Raw genomic sequence first — 21839 nt, 5'->3', positions numbered from 1 at the left:
AATACTGTCTAAGGCAGTAGGCAATGCGTTTCGAACGTATGTACGTTTGTAAATGACAGAGTATCAGCCTTAACTACACTTGTGATCAATTAATCTAAACATGTGAAAAATAATTTGACTTTGAGAGTCTGTACGAGGTGGTGACATGATGAGATGCCTTCTGGATCTTTCCTCTAGGTACTCTCTTCCTATATGGTCGAAATTAAATTGCTTATTATTGAAACTGTGCCTGCCATTTTGGATTGCTTCTTCCAATAGGTGGCACTAGAGTTCTAGTCCTCTTCCTCTGAGACGATTTGCAATTTTTGTTTAACTCTATTCCTTCCTTCTGTTTTTATTCTCACGCTCCTTTTTCAAATATTTTTGTATCAGTCACAATTGTCAAATAATTTTTAATGCGTTTAGATTAATTGATCACCGGTGTCGTTAAGGCTGATACGCCGTCATTTACAAACAAGCTTTGAAATGCGTTGCCTACTGGCAGGGGGCCTTGGACACTATTTCAACTGTGATGGAGTAAAGGTCATTATTAGTGATGAGCAAATCTACTCATTACTCGAGATTTCCCGAGCACGCTCGGGTATGCGCAGAGTATTTTTTTTTTAGTGCTCGGAGATTTCGTTTTCCTCACCTCAGCTGAATGATTTACATCTGTTAGCCAGCATAAGTACATGTGGGGATTCCCTAGCAACCAGGCAACCCCCACATGTACTTATGCTGGCTAACAGATGTTAATCATTCAGCTGAGGGGATGAAAACTAAATCTCCGAGCACTAAAAAATACTCGGGAGGACACCCGAGCATGCTCGGGAAATCTCGAGTAACGAGTATATTCGCTCATTACCAGTCATATTTACCAGAAGCCGGAAAGTTTTTTTTTTTTGGTTTACTTCCTGCACAATTGATCGGATCTTGGGTCCGTGCAGACTGGACATTTATGGTGAGCTGGCATAACTTTCTCTTTTTTCAGTCTGGCAACTTAATTGGGTCTGAAAATGGTTCAAGAACCGAAGTGGAGCTCGTTGATATTCCAGTTTTCATATAACTACACGTATTGAAGAGGGTCAGGACCCTTTCAAAAGGTGGGAAAACAAGTCTGCAATTTCATTACAAGCATTGGAAAAGCATGCACACAGTATAGGAATACGATGGCGGTACAATGGGCGCTGTGCTCAGGAACGGTGTCACGTCACTTTGTTCACAGCTACGTTTATTGGAGGTACAGAAAATGACAAGGCACGTCTGTGTTATGTTCATCAGTGACAAATACGATACGGAGGACGTCGTCACACACAATCTACGATAAAAGATATGGAGAGGCCGTAGTTAAAGGGGTTGTCTAGGCTCAGGCAAGGTTAGCAGCTGTGAACTATGGGCACAGCCGGTATGTACATGTCCTTATGGTGACTCTATGGTTGTCCTGGGTGTGTTGTAGTTGATGTATCGCAATCATCCATATACATAGCTAGCAACATGGCAGCCTGGGCAAACGCCATGGAAAGCAGAGCGGGTCTGACGGCCAAGGGTGCATTTACACTACGCTGTCATTTGGAGAGGCAGACGGCACATCCCATGCACACAATCAGTATTATTTTCAGGGGCACATGTCCTAGGAACATTTGGTTGCCGATAATTGGGCAGTATAAATACAGCGTAAGTTGTTGTTTTTTTTCTTTCTTCACCCTGGACAGCCCCTTACGGCCACAGGGCCTATAGACCAAGGCGCCGTTACAGAGAGGAAAGGATAGAAAGTCATTAGTATGTCTATAAAACTTGTATCATAGGCATTGTATGGAGAGGTGGAATCATGACAGTATACATAGAAAATACATTTCCAGCTATAAAAAAGTCAAAGGCACAGCAGACCGTATCCTGATATTTGGTGTAGGAGGGAATTGTGCTTCCTTCTTATGACATTTGGTTTTATAGAAAACAATGAGACACTGAGCAATAGATCTGACGGCTGCCATCACTGTATACAGAAGTGCACTGCTACAACACCAGGCACGGGCTATGGAGAAACATGGCGATGGGTCTGGGGGAACTACTCTTATGTAAGACACACCCCCCCCCAAGGCAAATTCCAAATACCGGGACCTATTCACAGTTGGAACTTGCCCAAGTAACCTGTAAAAGTATTTCCACAGGGCATCTCCGTGCCCAGCATCTGAGGTAGGTGTGCAGCCACTGTAACCTCATTCTGTTACAGAGAATTCTTCATTAAACCTGAACGATGTGAGCCCTACAGATTAGTAAAAAAACCGTACAGATTACTTTTACTGATGGATATGAGATTTCAGAAGCTTCCAAGTGTGCATGGCTGTTCTCATACGGAGTCACTGGATGAATCCTGCAGAGGTTGTATTCAATAAAAAAAATAAAAACACTGGATCCTTTTCAAAGTGGGTCTTATCAGCACAAATAACTTCATACCAAGCCCAGGTACTCAGTGCACTATCGGTGTAGTTTAAACGGACTGTCAACATAGAATGACTGTTCAAGCTAAGCTCTTGCCATGGCATTACAGCTCAGTACACCTTTCCATCTATCTGACAGCTCTGGTTTTACAGGAGGCAGAAAAGTACACTCAACTGCTCAGCCATATCAAAGGTGACCTGTGCTCCAATGCTTGGTTTGAACAGTCATTTTGTGCCAATACACTTCCTTTAAACAGACAGTTTGAACAATCATTCTCTGCTGACAAAGGACAGGCGCTCAGTGCAACATGGTATGACCAGTTAATTGTTTCTTCAGCCTTAAGGTACCTTCACACGAAACGACATCGCTAGCGATCCGTGACGTTGCAGCGTCCTGGCTAGCGATATCGTTTCGTTTGACACGCAGCAGCGATCAGGATCCTGCTGTGATGTCGCTGAATAAAGTCCAGAACTTTATTTGGTCGTCCGATCGCTGTGTATCGTTGTGTTTGAAAGCAAAAGTAACGATACCAGCGATGTTTTACACTGGTAACCAGGGTAAACATCGGGTTACCAAGCGCAGGGCCGCGCTTAGTAACCCGATGTTTACCCTGGTTACCACCGTAAAAGTAAAAAAACCAAACAGTACATGCTCACCTGCGCGTCCCCCAGCGTCTGCTTCCTGACACTTACTGAGCACCGGCCCTAAAGTGAAAGTGAAAGCACAGCGGTGACGTCACCGCTGTGCTGTTATGGCCGGAGCTCAGTCAGTGTCAGGAAGCAGACGCTGGGGGACGCGCAGGTGAGCATGTACTGTTTGTTTTTTTTACTTTTACGCTGGTAACCAGGGTAAACATCGGGTTACTAAGCGCAGCCCTGCGCTTAGCAACCCGATGTTTACCCTGGTTACCCGGGGACCTCGGCATCGTTGGTCGCTGGAGAGCGGTCTGTGTGACAGCTCTCCAGCGATCAAACAGCGACGCTGCAGCGATCGGCATCGTTGTCGCTATCGCTGCAGCGTCGCTTCGTGTGAAGGTACCTTTACTTGTTTTCCCCCTTATCTCCACTTTAACAACTTTGGGTTTGTTTATAGAGCCAGAGAAGAGCAAAATAAATTGGAAAACAAGTAGGGGGTGAGAAGGTGCACTTAAATGTCTAGCTATACCAAGGGTGCACGGAGAGCTTGTGTTTGGTTTGCACAGTCATTCTCTGGTGACAGTCCCTTTAAAGTGGGTTGTACACCATTACCAAATGGGTGGTTTTAGTGAAAAGTATAGCTGAGTGACTGACATTGCAGGACCCTGGTCCATGGCTACTGGACTGGAGCCCATCGCACCACATCCTCTGTGCCACAATGTCGCACCTTTACCAGGCCCAGCTGGTCAGGTGGAGCCAGAAAGGCTGGTAGGGAGGATGCTTTTTGCAAGACTCTGTTCCAGCAGCTGGGGAAGGGGGGTTTGGGATGCTGTGAGAGTGGTCCAGTCTTCATAGGCCTTATTCGTTATAGCCTACAGAACCTGTTGTGAAGCTATTTTTTTTTTTTACAAGACCCTATTCTTCATAAAACCAACACTGAGTGGAAGTAAATATTAAAAACTTGTCTGTACGTGGCTGTGTAATTTGGCAGATAGGTATGTGCATTTCCTTTAAGAACAGCAGTGATCTGACCTGTCCCAGACTGTTCGCTGCAGAGAAAGCTACCTGATGGGTAATAGGGCAAGGTCTTTGGCTGGTTTGTGGGACTAATTAGCAGATAACGTCATGGGATCTACTGCTCGATTAGTAACCGCGTACAGAAGACTAATGTCATATGCAGGGGGCTTTATCTACCATTATATATCCCATCACTCACCTCACTGTTACCAAACACTAAGGAAAATATATTCTCACAAATTTGTATCACCTTGGAAAATAGCGAATACTCTACGTATTCAATAAATGTATGGTAGGAACTTCAACCGGATCTGGCATGTGAAGATCGGTGGATTTCTACCATACAATGTAGGCTGAAAGAAGCCATGTCTCCAAGACTTGGAAGAGAAAGGTAGGATCTTCGTGAATATATAATACATAAAGCACAAAGCAGCAGGGCGGCTTCAGAAAGATTCAATCCCTAAAACATCTTATCCGATATTGTGCCACCATCATGGTGAAAGGAACCGAAACACCAAAACGGGGAATGAAGAGAAGACGCTGCTGTCATCTTCACTCGATAAGTTTCTTGGCTCTCGTGTTAGCTTCATCAATGCGGTCTTTGTTAGTTATCGCCTGTAGAAAGAAAAAAACAGTTGCAATCAACTCATGTAAATGCACCCAGATGTTGATGTGCCATGGCACATCATGGAAGGGTGCGTGTCCACGGTCCAAATTGGAGGAAAACCAGCTTCGCCCAAAGAGCCGCCCCCTTCTATATGCGCGGTGATTCCAGATGTGTTCATTGCACACATCCGGAATCTCCGCACCCTATACATAGGACCGTTATTTACCTTGTTGCCACAAGGTAAACAGACATGCTGCGTTCTAAAAACGCAGGGCCGCCGCATGCGTGTTTGCACGCATAGTGGAGACGGGATTTCATCAAATCCCCTCCACTATGCTGTATCATCTGGACGCTGGGGTTGTACACAGCGTTCAATCCGCAGCTAAACCGGATGTAATCCGGCCTGTTGACACATACCCTTAGTGTTTTGGGCCCCACGTTGGCTATACCCAGCCCTGATTAATAGAAAGGGTGCAGGGCTAATGCTACATATACTGGACATGTATGTATTTACACAACAAGGTTGGTGCATTAATCAGACAAATCGTATTTGTAGAACTGATCCCTGTGGATTTCAGCACGGGCCGGACTCACCTTCTCATTAATCCGGTCAATCATTTTGTTCTGGCTGTCAATTTCGTTGCCCATGTCTAAAGCCATGCTCTTTAAGTTTCCTATGATGTTGCCGACCTGGTGCAGATTTTCATCCATTTCATCCTCTCGGGCGTCATTGGTAACCCTACCAGAAGCCACAAGATTATTAATTACTTGCACATACAGGGGTCGTTATTGGGGATGGGGGATGGGGGAGGGGAGGTGGCTTTTAATAGCAAAGCAAAATTAAAGATGGATTTTAGAATAAACTTTACAGAGGAAGCAAAAAGCATATATTAAAGAAGAAAAAAAACAATTTCTGCCTGCAAATATCGAGGCTATATGGAAGGATAGACTGAACAGTCTGACAATGGCCACATTTATAACGGACTCATGCTGTATGATGACATTTTGGAACAACATCATGGCCGAGCCGATGGCACAGACTGCACTACCCCATGCTGCAAGGAGAGAAGCCAGTGACCCGGCCAATGTCAGAGCAGTGATCGGATTCGCTGAGTTCATTACCACTGCTGATTGCCTAGACTACCAGCCACCTCTGCAGGCTATGAGCAATAACCTATGGTATTAAAAATCCCCCCATTCTTGGAAACAAGAGATTAATTTTAATAAGAGGCAAATTGCTGGTCTTAAACACTTTGCAACTGTACCCCATATAAGATAATGCAACCCTTTACAGAGAGGCTGTCCAATTCCCAAAAACTGTACGCAGGCACAGTTGGTTTACAAAAAAAAAAAAAATGTGCCTTACCCTCTCTGGGTCTAGTGCCAAGTCTCCACCGATGTCCGTTATGGTCTACAGTGCTGCAGACAATCAGTGAGCTGAGTGGCTCTACTTGAGCAGACAGCACGAGCTGCTGAGCTCACCGATGTCATGTCAGCACTGGAGACTAGCACAAACCCCAGGAGAAGAGACTCTGTGCAGGACCCAAGGAGGGCTAGTCTTTCCCCCCCCCCCCCCAACAAGTTATAAAAGAGATGTACTTTTGATCAACACCATTGTTTTTAACATATCGTGCCCTGGAAAACGGTAAAAAAATTCCACAACTGTTTTTTGTTCGGCTTGTTTACTATGTTCACTAAATGCTAAACTGACCTGCCAATATGATTCTCCAGGACATTACCAGTTCATAAGACACCAAACATGTCTAGGTTTTTTTTTTTTTTTTTTAAATTTAAAATGGTGAAAAAAAATTCCAAAGTTTGTTTTAAAAAAAAAAAAAAAAAAAAGAAAAAGCCATTTTCCAATACCCGTAGCGTCTTCATTTTTGGTGATCTGGGGCTGGGTGAGGGCCTATTTTTTGTGTACCGAGCCGATGTTTTTAAAGATACCATTTTGGTGCAGATAGGATCTTTTGATCGCCTGTTATTGCATTTTAATGCAATGTTGCGGCCACCAAAAAAACCGTAATTCTGGCATTTTTACTTTTTCTCGGTACGCGGTTTAGCAGTCGGGTTAATTATTTTTTTTATATGGATTGGGCAATTCTGAACGCGGCGATACCAAATGTGTGTTTTTTATTTTGAATAGGGCAAAAGAGGGTTGATTTGAAATTTATTTATTTAAAACTTTTGGCATGCATTAATAGTATCAATGGGAGACTAGAAGCTGCCATAACCTGATTGGCTCTGCTACACATAGGCGATGATCAGATTGCCTGCATGTAGCAGAATTGCTGACTTGCTATGAGCGGCGACCATTGGGTGGCGCTCATAGGAATCCAGCAGTGACAACCAGAGGTCTGCTAGAGACCTCTGGTTGTCATGCTATCCCATCGGTGACCCGCGGTCATGTGACAAGCGACAATGGTGGGATTTACGGCACGCTTGCCGGAAGCCAGTGTTAAATGCCGTTGTCAGAGTTTGACTAGTTAATAGCTGCGGGTGGATCGCGATTCCACCTGCAGCTGTTAGAGGCACACATCAGCTGTGCCGGAAAACGTGGGCTCAGTGCTGGAGTCCACCTCAAAGGGAAGGTGTCCGACATCGGCGTACTATTATGCCCGATGTTGGAAAGGGGTTAAGGCCATATGATTTACTAACACTTAAAGACAATGATGGTTGTTGCATGAGTGAGCTCCTTAATAGGAAAGTTCTACAAGCCACCAAGCATGCCCCTTGCCCACTGATTATAGTAACACCAGAGCATTGCAATAATTACTTCTTGATGTATCCACCGCTCTGACCAGCTCCACTCGGCTGCTGCCCGTTCACCTGTCTGGGCTGCTTGGAGACAACATCGTCTGATCCTTGCTCCTTGCTCCCCCATGCCTTCTTATACACGTCTCCTGTTTCAAAATTTTTTGACCTGGTAATGAGATTAAGAAAGATTATTACAATCCGCAATGCGCAGACTTGTAACATGTACACGGGCTCCTTTGTGAAGAAGGTGGATGGTATTTAAAATTCTGGAGCGCTCCTATGGGTGGGATGCAGCATACATTTCACAGCTCCCTGAAGGGGCCCGTTCTGAGTATCTCCACCCATAATCATGTCCTTCTGGCAGGTTGAGAATGAGCCCAGGAAATAATGGCTGCGACAATAGTTGTCTGTATGTATTACATATAAGGGTATACATGCTGTCCATTTACATGGGTTGTCCTGCTTTCTATTAAAAACCAGCGCCACCCCTGTCCATAAGTTGTCTGGGGTATAACAGCTCAGTCACATACACTTTAATGGAGCAGATTGCAATAACACGCCGAAACTCAAGACAGGAAGCAGCCGCTATGATTTTCTTATAAAGTACAATATCTTTGAAGGGAGCATATCAGCACAAAATGACTGTTCAAACCAAGCACAAGAGCTCGGTGCACCTTGGCATAGGCAAGCAGTTAACTGCACCTTCCCACCCGCATGTTTTCCATCCATTTCCACTCTTCTTTTCCTAGTGTAAATCCAGAGCTGTCAATCAAGGAATGGAAAGATGGAGACAGTTGAAAATGAAGTCGAGCTCCTCGGCCACGCCAAGGCTGAACCAAGCACCTGTGCTTGATTTGAACAGTCATTTTGGGCTTACAGACTCCAAAGGTAGGCGAGCATCAGAAAATGACCTATTTGTTAAATTCCGATTTTGCAATTTTTCTTTACATACCATGACCTGTATTTAAAAACAAAACTGGTAATTCACAATTTTCACTCTGTCCACAGCAGCTTTTTAGACTCCTACCTATTTTTCCAGCAGGCTCCTGAATATCAGAGGCAGGATTACAGTAACACCTCTATATACAGCTGATAACACAGGATCCACTATGTAACGCCTCTCCTGCTCCCCCCTTCCTTCACAATGACCTTTGCACACGCTCATTAGATGCATCAATACAAAAGATAGGTTCGGGGTCCGTCTATTGCTGTGTGGATTTCCCCAGAAGATAGGACATTAGTCTAAAATAGCTAAAAGCACCAGTATAAAAACTGCAATTTTTTTTATTTTTAAAGACAGATTGTGATATAGGAGAAACAAATAAATGCCAGAAATTATTATTTCTTTTTTGTAAACACAAAAACCTGTCTGATATAACACAGAAATGTTCTGTATATAGACGCTGCAATGTGTGACCGGTTCCTGTCCTGTACACACCCAAAAACAATCACTGGGTGTTTACGTGTCACCAGTGACATTCCCGGTGAACTTGTCCCTGTGTCATCCTCTGGAACTTGACATAAACCCAGTAAGAGCAGTTTCCGTCAGCAGGACATCTAATTATGTCCTCCCAGAAGGCGAGGTTCATTACAGGGCAGTCTACATTAAATGACACGTGGGAGAACAAATTGCGGCCTTCATTTTCCAATCTCTGCCATTTCAATCTATTGTTTATACAAAAACAGAATCATAAAAGAAAAAAAAATCAACACTCCACAGAAAACAAGAGAAAGGACACCGACGGGTATTGTTACTGACCGGGAACAAACATGGCACAAAGAATACTGAACCAATAAGGTGGACATGTATGAAAACCGGTGCACTGGTAAAGCCGGGGTCTCCTTATTGTGAGCACCGCCACGGATTTTACCGGCACCGGGGTCCAGAAACGTCCCCCAAGATATCTAAAGCTGAAGCCACACAGGACAACTATACAAGCACATATACTGCCACTGTAAACATGCAGCTTCACAGGGGGGTAACATGCAGGACACCAGAAACTACCCGGCCGCGATGTCGGACCACCAACCTGAGCCGACACTTCAGCTTCCCAAGAACTCTTCATGTTAGCAGGCAAAGGAGAGACGAGAGAACCAAAGACTCGTAAGCAATGGAGCGACAGGTTAGTGACGAGGCAAAGCAGTGATGATAGACGGAGGATTTACAGTGAAGCTCATTTATGGTGCAGGGAAATTGCAATCATCCTGCGTTAGGGAATTGCTAGCTCTGCAATGATCTCCTATATGTCCTTTAGAAGGTCGGAACAACCTGAAATGCAGGCCGTTCTGATTGCTCCTAAATATAAAGGGATTGTGACAAGACTGTTATATTAGAGAATACCTATTTATGCAATTCCACTAGATCAGTATTTCCCAAACTCCAGTCCTCACAGACCCCAACAGGTCATGTTTTCAGGATTTCTATAGTGCTGCACAAGTGAGAGAACTCCTGATACTCCATCACCTGTGCATTACTAAGGAAATCCTGAAAACATGACCTGTTGGGGTCCGTGAGGACTGGAGTTTGGGAAACACTGCTCTAGATAATAATGAGCAAAGACTTCTAAAACACTCTCAGAGGTAGCAACAATCTCTGCAGATAACGGATGACTTGGTATTAGCGATGAGCCAATGTGCTGGGATAAGGTGTAATCAGAGCTATCCAAGTGTCTGCCCCATGCTCTAATGCTACATGTGCTTCTCACAAAATTATAATATCATCAAACAGTTCTTCAATACAAAACGTGAAACTCATTATCTAGAGTCATTACAAACAGAGTGATGTATTTCAAGCGTTTATTTCTATTTATGTTGATTATGGCTTACAGCCAATGAAAACCCAAAAGTCATTATCTCAGTAAATTAAAATAATTAACAAAATAACACCTGCAAAGGCTTCCTAAGCATTTACAAAGGCCCCTTAGTCTGTATCAGTAGGCTCCACAATCATGGGTAAGACTGCTGACTTGACAGATGTCCAGAAGGCAGTCATTGACACACTCCACAAGGAGGGTAAGCCACAAAAGGTCATTGCTAAAGAAGCTGGCTGTTCACACAGTGCTGTATCCAAGCAAATTAATGGAAAGTTGAGTGGAAGGAAAAAGTGTGGTAGAAAAAGGTGTACAAGCAAGCAGGATAACCACAGCCTTGAAAGGATTGTTATGAAGATGCCATTCAAAAATTTGGGGGAGATTCACAAGGAGTGGACTGCTGCTGGAGTCATTGCTTCAAGAGCCACCACACACAGACGTATCCAGGACATGGGCTACAAGTGTCGCATTCTTTGTGTCAAGCCACTCATGACCAATAGACAACATCCAAGGAGAAAAAGAACTGGACTGTTGTCAGTGGTCCAAGGTGTTGTTTTCAGATGAAAGTAAATTTTGTATTTCATTTTGAAATTAAGGTCCCAGAGTCTGGGGGAAGAGTGGAGAGGCCACAATCCAAACTGCTTGAGGTCTAGTGTGAAGTTTCCACAGTCAGTGATGGTTTGGGGAGCCATGTCATCTGCTGGTGTAGGCCCACTGTGATTTATCAAGACCAAAGTCAGCGCAGCCGACTACCAGGAAATTTTAGAGACCTTCATGCTTCCCTCTGCCGACAAGCTTTTTGGAGATGGAAATTTCATTCTCCAGCAGGACTTGGCATCTGTCCACACTGCCAAAAGTACCAATACCAGGTTTACAAACAACAGTATCACTGTGCTTGATTGGCCAGCAAACTCGCCTGACATTAACCCTCATAGAGAATCTATGGGGTATTGTCAAGAGGAAGATGAGAGACACCAGACCCCACAATGCAGACGAGCTGAAGGCTGCGATCAAAGCATCCTGGGATTCCACAACACTTCAGCAGTGCCACAGGCTGATCGCATCCATGCCACGTCACATTGATGCAGTAATTGATGAAAGAGGAGCCCCAACCAAGTATTGAGTGCATTTACTGAACATACATTTCAGTAGGCCAACATTTTGTATTTTAACCCCATCCCGACCTGTGATGCAGCGTATGCGCCATGGCTGGCTGCTGGTCGGGTGAACGGGTTAACCGAAATGTCACCCGACCTGCAGGTACGTGAGGACCTCTAGTTGAGCTTTGCCGCCCCCCCCCCCTCATGGCTACGATCGCTCTGGTGACCTCGGTCACCCCCTTCCAGATCTGATTGGAGCTAGCGTCCATGTGACGCTATCCCCCCCGATCGTCCCCTGCCCCGCTGATTTGCCCCCCTCCACCCCAGTGATCACCTCCCTGCCCCAGTTTTCCCATTAGGGTAGAGTTGGGCTAAAGTGAGTTGGGCTAAAGTTAGGGTAAGGGTTGGGGCTAAAGTTAGGGTTGGGATTATGGGCATGCTGGGGTTAGGGTTGGAGTTAGAATTGGGGGAATTCCATCAAAGTCTGCATTCCAAAACGTCACTACTTCCCCTCCAAGCCCCGACATGTGCTTATACAGTAGTTTTCGCCCACATATGGGGTATGAGTGTACTCAGGACAAATTGGACAACAACTTTTGGGGTCCAAATTCTCCTGTTACCCTTGGGAAAATAAAAAGGACTAAAAGATCATGTTTGTGGAAAAAATATTATTTTTTTTATTTTCACGTCCGGGCGTTATAAACTTTAGTGAAACACCTGGGGGGTTCAAAGTTATCACCACACATCTAGATAAGTTCCAAAATGGGGTCACTTGTGGGGGAGCTCCAACGTTTAGGCACACAGTGGCTCTCCATATGCGACATGGTGTCCGCTAACAATTCAAGCCAATTTTCCATTCAAAAAGTCAAATGGCGCTCCTTCCCTTCCGAGCCCTGCTGTGCGCCCAAACAGTAGTTTACCCTCACATATGAGGCATCAATGCCGAAATTGATGAAAAAGAAGCCACGACCAAGTATTGAGTGCATTTACTGAATATACATCTCAGTAGGCCAACATTTTGGATTTTAAAATCATTTTTCAAGCTGGAGTTATAAAGTATTCTAATTTACTGAGATAATGACTTTTGGGTTTTTACTGGCTGTAAGCCATAATCATCATTAACAGAAATAAACATGTGAAATACATCACTCTGCTTGTAATGACTCTATAATATGAGTTTCAATTTTTGTACTGAAGAACTGAAATAAATCAACTTTTTGATGATATTCTAATTTTGTGAGAAGCACATGTATGTCTGAGTCCCTGTGGCTGAATGTTTCGCAGCTGTCTAACAAACAGGTAAACCCTTCATGTGTTGAGTCTGTCGAACAACTGCGGGGAGTGGAACATTTTTTGGCCACGCTGAAATCACTCTGTTGGCACACGCGCATGCTCGCTCATTAGTGCTAGGTATACAGTCACAGATGACAGATGGGTTGCAAAGATTTCCTGTCTACCTGAAAACAACTCTATCAGACACATTGTACAGATTTTTAAGAGTAGGAATTTCTGCAACAAACCTGGCCATCTTTGCTGATATCAAACACTCCTGGCACCCCGACAGATCTGCGGCACAGCATCATACGTTGTGGTTTGATAATGGCTGTAAATGGTACTCTGCTGGCTACGCTCATAGGTACTCATAGGTAGAAGTGCTAGGATTTGGACCTCTATGATCTGATATTACACACTTATTTTACAGGTTGGTCAATTGTAGAAAACCTGAAAACAAAAAACACCCACAAACATACACCTATACATGTTTACATAGTAATATGTGCTGTGTGGAAGACCTGCCATTAACATTAAAAATGGGTTGTCCAGGCGTGGGATAAAAGTCTGCAGACTCTATATGAGCTCTACATGCTGTCATGATTCACCAGTATGTGCGGTACAAGCGAGTGATCATATACAGCTCTGAAAAAAAATTAAGAGACCACTGCAAAATTTTCAGATTGTCTGATTTTTCTCTTTATAGGTATATTTTTGAGTAAAATGTAAATTGTTCTTTTATTCTATAAACTACTGACAACATGTCTCAGAGTTTCCAAGCAATACATTTTTTTTTCTGAAAAGGAGAAATGGTCAAAATTACAAAAAAAAAAAAAAAAAAAAAAAAAAAAGTGCTTTTCGACCTCAAATAATGCAAAGAAAATTATAGTTACTTACCGATAACGGTATTTCTCTGATCCCATGATGGCACCACGGAGAGAGGGGTCCGCCCCCAGGGACAGGAAACTTACAGGTGAAAAAGGGCGTACCTCTCTCCCACATCAGTTGGTTTACAGAGCCTTATACAGAACTTCAGCTGCAACTTAATATTTACACAAATTAAGCTTAACAATTTTTAACTTAACAGAGGCACCGTGACTAAAGCATAAATATTAATACATTATAATGTGCACACCTGTGTGTGAAAAGGGGAGGGAATATACGGGTGCCATCATGGGATCAGAGAAATACCGTTATCGGTAAGTAACTATAATTTTCTCTATCCCCATGATGGCACCACGGAGAGATTTGCATAGATTGTAACTCTTAGGGAGGGACCACTGCCTCTAGAACCCTTCGCCCAAAGGTGAGATCAGAGGAGGTCAAGTCTAAGCGGTAGTGTTTGAAAAATGTAGACTGTGAAGACCAAGTGGCCGCTCTACATATCTGTTGTATCGAAGCGCCAGCTCTCTCCGCCCAGGATGATGCCACTGCTCTGGTTGAGTGAGCTTTGATATTCTCCGGGATGGCCGTCCCGCTGGATGAGTAGGATAGGGCAATGGCATCTCTTATCCACCTTGCTAACGTGGCTTTCGATGCTTTTTGTCCCTTCCGTGGACCCTGGAAGCAGACAAACAGAGCCCTATCCTTCCTGCACTCCCTAGTGGCTGACAAATATCGGACTAGGCACCTTTTTACGTCAAGGGTATGTAGTGTTTTTTCTCCCTCATTTTTGGGGTTGGGACAAAATGAGGGCAGAGAGATCTCTTGTGTCCTGTGAAATTGTGACGCGATCTTAGGGAGGTAAGCCGGGTCAGTTTTTAGAATGACTCTATCGTCGAGAATTTGAGTAAAGGGAGGACACGCGGATAGTGCTTGTATGTCGCTGACACGACGGGCCGAGGTTAGGGCCACTAGGAGTGTGGTTTTTCGAGATAGGATCTTTAGGGGTGCGTCTGCCAGGGGTTCGAAGGGAGGTTTGGTTAGCGCATTTAAAAACAAGGTTTAAGTCCCATGGAGGGGCATTGTAAAGAGGGATAGGCCTTGATCTACTCGAGGCTTTAATGAATCTCGTGATCCATCTGTTTCTGGCTAGATCGTAATTATACAACGCTCCCAAGGCTGCTACCTGAACCTTCAGAGTACTCGTAGCTAACCCTTTTTCCAACCCCTTTTGCATGAACTCAAGAATTTTCCCTATTGGGATTTCCCCCGATGGGTCCGCACCCGATACCGACATAAATTTTTTTCCACACTTTCCCGTATATTCTGGTGGTTACAAGCTTCCTACTCTGTAATAATGTGGACACCAGATTGGGTGAGAACCCTTTATCGCTCAATAGCTTCCTTTCAAAAGCCAAGCTGTCATGTGTAGGCTTTTTACGCTGGGGTGACACACTGGGCCCTGGGATAACAGATTTTGAGTGTCTGGTAGAACCCATGGGCTGTCTATGGACATTTTTCTTAGCCAAGAAAACCATATTCTGCGAGGCCAGAACGGAGCTATTACTATCACAGTTGCTTCCTCCTCCCGAATTTTCCTCAGGACTAGGGGAATAAGGGATATTGGCGGGAACGCGTAGGCGAGGCGATAGTTCCAGGGGATTGTAAGGGCGTCCAGAGCTACCGGGCCCCCCCCGGGGATTGATTGAGCAGAACATTTTTACCTTCCGGTTTTGACTGTCTGCGAATAGGTCTATCTCTGGCTCTCCCCAAAGCATTACTATCTGGTTGAACACCGATTGTTTTAGCTCCCACTCCCCCTGTTTTAAGCGCGTCCTGCTGAGGAAGTCTGCGGTTTGGTTTTCCGAGCCTTTTATGTAGAGGGCTGTTAAGGATTTCAGGTTGTGCTCCGCTATGTGAAAGATGGATCGAGTTTCTTCCATCAGTGCTTGCGACCTGGTACCCCCTTGGTGGTTTAGATATGCTACCACCACTTGATTGTCTGAGAAGATTTTTACGTGGTGGGAGCGGAGGAGTTTTAAAAAGTGTGTCAGGGCGAGCTTTACCGCTAACAGTTCCTTCATGTTTGATGAGGTTAGTTCTTGACTTTTGTCCCAGTTCCCTTGTGCCACTTGACCGTCTACATGTGCTCCCCACCCCCAGGGGCTTGCATCCGTCGTTAGGATTTTTCCCGTCGGTAGTGCCCAAGGAACCCCCTTGGTAAGATTTACTGGGTTCGCCCACCATTCTAGGGAGTGTATCGTAGTTGATGATATACTTAATTGCCCGTCTAAATTTCCTCCCAGATACAGGCTTGAATTTAAAGTTTCCCATTGTAGATCCCGGGTATGACACTGTGCCCACTGTACAGCCGGGATGCAGGCTGTCATAGAGCCCAGCAGCGACATAGCTTTCCTGAGAGTGGTGACCGGGGATGTCGATAACTGACACAGCCTGTGTCATTTTTTTGAATCTTCCCCTGAGGAAGATAGCACATTTGTGTGCTTGAGTCCAGGACTATCCCTAAGTACTCCTGTACCTGAGAAGGGACTACTTTGGATTTGGAAAGGTTCAATAGCCAACCCAGACTTGACAGAGAAGTCATGACCAAATCCAACTGTTGTTTGCAGTGATGGAATGATGTGCCTGCTACAAGGAGGTCGTCCAGGTAGGGAACTATCAGGATATTCTGTTCCCGTATATGAGCCATCACTTCCGACATTATTTTCGTGAATACCCGGGGTGCGATAGCTAACCCGAACGGTAGGGCCCGAAACTGATAGTGTTTCACCTCCCCCTGAATATTCGCTGCTAGTCTGAGATACTTTTGATGATCCCTGTGGATTGGCACATGGTAATATGCATCTCGTAAGTCTAGAACAGTCATGAAACACAAGGGAAAGAGTATTTTCACGCAAGATTTTATTGTCTCCATTTTGAAGTGTGGTATTTCGAGGAAACTGTTCAATTTTTTGAGGTTTATGATCGTCCTGTACGATCCGTCTGGTTTCCTTCGAAGGAATAGGGGAGAGTAGAAGCCCATGCCTCTTTCCTGGTGTGGGACTTCCTGTAAGACTCCCTTCTGGATTAGGCTTAAAATCTCTACCTGGAGAGCTGACTGTTCTTGCAACTGTCTCTGCGGTGTTACCATAAAGAAGTTGCTGGGGGGAATGCGGAATTTTAGCTTGAGCCCTTCTCGTATTATGCCTAATATCCAGGGACTGTTTGAAATTTTTTCCCAGGCTGGAAGAAAACCGGCTAGTCTCCCACCAACCCGGGGGTACCTTCATTGAGTTTTCTTATTATCGGGAGTGGTTTTGTTGAATAAGAAACCTATGTTTTTGTTTCTTTTGTCTTCCCATGCCTCTTTGTTCCCTTTTGGAGGTCTCCTCCGCATGAATTTCCTATTCCGAAAGGGACGCCGGTAAGACTGGTTGGGGAATCCAGGAAAAGATTTTTTCTTATCCCCGGCTTTATCGAGGATATCGTCTAGAGTTGAACCGAACAGGAATTCGCCCTCGCAAGGTATTGAACATAGTCTCGTTTTCGTTTGAAGATCCCCTGGCCAGCATTTTAGCCACAGGGCACGTCTTGCGGCGTTTGAGAAGGCGGCTGACCTGGCTGCTAGCCTGACCGAGTCTACGGATGCGTCAGCCAAAAAGGCTGCTGCACCTTTCATTACGGACACTGATTTTTGAATTGTCTCTCTTGAGACTTTCTCCTTTAACTGGGAGTCCAAATGCTCGAGCCACACCATTAGGGCGCGGGCCGTGCAGGTGGCCGCGATGGCTGGTTTTAGCCCACCCCCTGCCGCTTCCCAGGAGTTTTTTAAAAAAGTCTCGGCTTTTTTGTCCATTGGGTCTTTTAAGGTACCCATGTCCTCAAATGGCAGGGCAAACTTTTTAGAAGCCTTCGCTATGGCCACATCTAACTTTGGTGCCTTACTCCAGGATGAGCAGGCTGGATCATCGAAAGGATACTTTCTCTTGGGGGTCAGAAGAGCTTTTTTTGTCTGGCTTTTTCCATTCTCTCTTAATTAGAGAGTGAATTTTTTTGTTTATTGGGAATGCTCTTCTTTTCTTTTGTTCCAGACCGCTGAACATTATGTCCTGCGCTGTTCTTTTAGGTCGCTCATCTACCAGCCCCATTGTCGACCTGACAGCTTTCACTAAAGCGTCTGTCTCCTCGATAGGGAAGCAACTGCGTCCCCCTTCTGAGGATACTGAAGAGGTGTTAGAGGCTGATGAATCATTTGAGTCAGATAGCTCGCTTTCTGACTCGTCAGCACTAGACTCAGGGAACCCATGACTTGTTTTATGTTTTTTCTTTGTGGATTTAATGCCTTTAAGGGCACTCTCCACCTGGCTTTTTATTAATGACTTTAGTTCTGAGGCAAATGCTGGAGTTTCCTCCTGAATTGTCTTTTTTATACAAGTGCTGCACAGTCTCTTCTCCCAGGAGGAAGGCAGTTCCTCTGAACATATAGCACATTCTCTATGCTTTGTTTTGCCTGCACATTTTCTTCCCTAGGAAAAAAAGAGTAACCCCGTATTAAAACTCAGCACTTTCACGTAGGTCACTCACCCCCTGTGGATCAGAGATACCGTCTCGGGCCTGGGAACTGTATCCGCTGGAATCGTCGCTGGCCGTGTGGTTTTTGCAGACCCCCGGCTGCGTTGTGACTCTGATCGTCCGCTGCTGCTGCGCTGTAAAGAGGAAGAGTTCCCTTTGCGCTGATGCTGTAAGTGCAGACGCCGCTGCACCTGGGCTTGCTCAGTTGGACGACTTCCTGCACATCCTGCTGCTCGTTCTCACTCATAGTGGCCTCCGCACTGTCTGGTGCACTGGAGTTTGAATTTGCCACTCTCTCTCGCTTGCTGAGCGTTCTTTTATCATATTGTACCGGCGACACCGGAAGTGACGGTCTGCGCATGCGCCCGCCCAACTTCCGGTTTCCTGGATCGCCGGCCTCACATGGGGAAAGATATGCGCTGGGACGCCGGCGCGCGCGTACTAGCGCTCTGTTTGTCGGCGCCTGCACTTCGGCGGTAATGGCGCCGGCGTGTCTGCCCACGGCGTCCGGTCACCTCATCTGGTTCGGGCTCTGCGGCCCCGAATTTTGCCTGGGCTTATGGAAAGGTAGCCGCCGCTACCTCCATGCGGTGGTATAGAGCTCTTTTGGTGACCGCCGTCACCCGCTCCTTCCTACCCCCTTTTTATTTTTTATTTTTTTTGTGAGGAAGGCAGACTTGATCCTTTCACTGCCTTCCCCCCTCACTCACCCATGAGGCCCGCCGACCCCTGTGGTGGTGCTTCAGGGAAGGGAAAAAGGGGGGAGAAAACCGCTCAATCCAGCCGTGACAGGGCGCCCCCTATCAAGACATCGACTGGACCAGCCCCTGGAATCCCACGAAGAATCCTTCAGGTACGTGCTGTAGGTTCCCCGTCAGGGACAGGAAACCAACTGATGTGGGAGAGAGGTACGCCCTTTTTCACCTGTAGGTTTCCTGTCCCTGGGGGCGGACCCCTCTCTCCGTGGTGCCATCATGGGGATAGAGAAAACAAGTTCATAATCATTTACAAACAACAATACTAATGTTTTAACTCAGGAAGAGTTCAGAAATCAATATTTTGTGGAATAACCATGATTATTAATCACAGCTTTCATGCTTCTTGGCATGCTTTCCACCAGTCTTTCACACTGCTTCTGGAGCAAAAATTTAAACAGTTCTTCTTTGATTGATGGCTTGTGACTATCCATCATCCTCTTCATTACATTCCAGAGGTTTTCAATGGGGTTTAGGTCTGGAGATTGGGCTGCCCATGACAGGGTTTTGATGTGGTGGTCTCTTAATTTTTGCCAGAGCTGCATATGCAATTTACATATTTGCAGTTATGTGCAGACTAGACGTGTCAGACTTCTCTCAATTCAATGCCGTGAAGAGTAGCTAAGCACGACTAGTCGGCATGTGATCACAAGAATATAAATTGCATACATACAGTCAGCTGACCACCCGCCTGCACCGGCAATACTGGGGAATCAGGACAGTGTGCACACTGTATAGTGTCACCATTCAGCAGTCATATAGAGAGCCTGCACATTTATATTTTAAGCATTCCACTAAAGGGCCAGCACCAACCTCCTTCCCGGACAGACACACAGGCCACAACACTTGTTCAGCTCTGTTAGGTTCTTCTCTGCTTCTCGCATATCTTTGTTGATCTGGTCCAATCCTTCTTCCACACGTTTCAATTGTTCTGAAAAAAATAAAATTACAGAATTACTGAATCACAGTGCGGAGTCGCCTAATCTGTACTATGGACAAAAAATTCTGCAAAAAGTGTCTGGATTTCATTTATTAGTGTTGCTCATATAGCACCAGCATATTCTGCAGCGCTGTACAGAGATTGAAGTCATTGCCATTAGTACCCGTCTCATACTCCCCTCCCGTGCTGGCAGCACAATTTCAGCGATGTTTTCGAACACACGGATGACATTGTCATGCCATGTTAGAGCTGCTGCCAATCAGTGGCTGCTAATGGGTAGAAGTGCTCACCTCTACCCCAGACATCCGAGTTTTGTGTCTGCTCTCTCACTTCCTACGCATGTTTCATGTGTCCATAGTGGGTAGGCAGGGAGGAGTGGAGCCAGCGCTGATTGTCACGGGACCCCTGCAGCCAATGTCACGCAATCCCAGGGAGAAGCAGCACCAATACCACTGGAACGGTGTCAGCACCGGAGGGGAGTATAGCAGTTATTCATTTTACTGGGGGAAAACAGGTTTAGAAGGGGTTATCCGAGTAGTGGACATCCCCTTTAGTTTATGGAGTACAAACTCACCGCCTTGCTCGTCGAGCATAGTCAGCGTTTTCACTCCGGCATCTTGACTCTAGAACAGAGATGTCGTTATGAGCACTAACATCCTCAGCAATTACTTTGCTATCTACTAGGCAGCGGGAACCACGTTAAGGGATATTGTAAGTTTTAAAGTGGATCTGTCACCTGAAATGTTCCCCTAAGTAAAAAAACAAAAAAAGGCGAACTTCTTGTAGCAAAAACAAAACAAAACGAAAAAAAAAAAAAATATATATATATATATATACACACACACACAGGACAGAACATTACGGAAAGCCTACAATTTACTATGCAGATAGTGTTAACCTAGCAGGCCATGAATGCTGCGATTATTAAAAAAAACAAAACAGATCTGCTATACGAACATCTATTCCCCAGTTTGTATTACCCCAATTGTCTTAAAGAGGTGGTCTCAAGTTGTGTGGTTACAAAGTGTTGGTAAAAACTATTTAAAAATCTTCTCCATTTTCAAGAACCGATAAAGTTATCGTTTCTGGCTTGTTGCCTATAATACCGGCCATCTTCCAGTCTCAGTATTTAAGCTGAGTTTTCTGATTATAACAGTCCCAGGTGGGGGATGAACATGGGATAAGTGTAAACTGAGGGTGCCAGTAAGTAGCTACTCTTAGGTTGCATGTATGGACTGAGCCGATGCTGATGGGTCACAGTCACTGGTTGAACAGGAGCCGCATTACTAGGCCACAAAGAATGATGCTTACCTGCTCTGCAAGCGTCAGCATCCGACGAGTGCTTTCTAGAGACTGGGAAAAGAAGAAAAGTCATCAGAGGACAGACAGCAGACTTACGGAGAACGTGACCACTCGGTTTTACGGGATACTTTTATTTCCCATGCAATAATGATAGAACGTCTCTTAGAAGCCTGTATAGTGCAGATCCTCTATAATTCCGCCTGGAAATGTCATGCCGGTGACCAGAGTTGGTAACGCCCAATTGTGGATAACAAGGAAGTAAAAAGTGTTTTGTCACCGAACTTAAAACAGCAGCGCAGCATCCACAAGATGGGAAGCAGCTGCACCTCCCTGCATTGCACCTACTCTCAGCGTACAGTCTGATGGGAAAGTGGTACATTTTGACTCATGAGCTTTGGACATGAGATTAACTATAAAAGGCACTGTCCACATTTTACAATCTACAAGTCATTAACTGGTGGCCGGGTTCAATGCTGGACCCTCTAACAATCATCTGTACACAGCAGCCATTTCTCCACAAATGCAATACAGAGTATTTAAGCATTAGATGGCAATGCAAGGACTGCCGGGTTCAAAAAGCTAACAAATGGCTACCAAACCTCTCACAACTGTATGGACATGTGCAAAGTCAGCATGTCCATGTCAACGTGCCAAAGCAGGTAACATGGAAAGTTATAGTTTGAAGAATATTGGAGATATAATTTCATGACAGTCATTTGCATGCTATTTGGCCTGGGATTATAAAACCCTCTTTCCTTCGTCTAGCCGGGAC

The 21839-nt window shown here is 45.1% G+C and overlaps 1 protein-coding gene across 3 annotated transcripts in view; it reads right to left on the bottom strand.

The window, feature by feature from the left end:
• Nucleotides 1–1193: 1193 nt before the first annotated feature.
• SNAP23 (synaptosome associated protein 23) overlaps nucleotides 1194–21839 on the bottom strand; it is a 53024-nt gene continuing 32378 nt past the window's right edge. For 2 of the 3 annotated variants that reach the window (XM_077264280.1, XM_077264288.1), the window contains exons 3-8: nucleotides 21077–21118; nucleotides 20340–20388; nucleotides 19639–19756; nucleotides 7454–7600; nucleotides 5272–5416; nucleotides 4508–4685 (exon numbers count right to left, since the gene is read on the bottom strand). In XM_077264280.1, coding sequence (XP_077120395.1) covers nucleotides 4623–4685; nucleotides 5272–5416; nucleotides 7454–7600; nucleotides 19639–19756; nucleotides 20340–20388; nucleotides 21077–21118 — 564 coding nt within the window. In that variant the 3' untranslated portion in view covers nucleotides 4508–4622. Of the gene's footprint in view, nucleotides 4686–5271; nucleotides 5417–7453; nucleotides 7601–19638; nucleotides 19757–20339; nucleotides 20389–21076; nucleotides 21119–21839 lie in introns of all 3 variants that reach the window. The other variant, XM_077264271.1, reaches the window with a different exon arrangement.

The sequence above is a fragment of the Ranitomeya variabilis genome, chromosome 1, assembly GCF_051348905.1.
Source record: "Ranitomeya variabilis isolate aRanVar5 chromosome 1, aRanVar5.hap1, whole genome shotgun sequence".
Taxonomy (NCBI): Eukaryota; Metazoa; Chordata; class Amphibia; order Anura; family Dendrobatidae; genus Ranitomeya; species Ranitomeya variabilis.
Note: the sequence above shows the minus strand (reverse complement) of the source record. Positions and strands in the feature narration are given on the sequence as shown.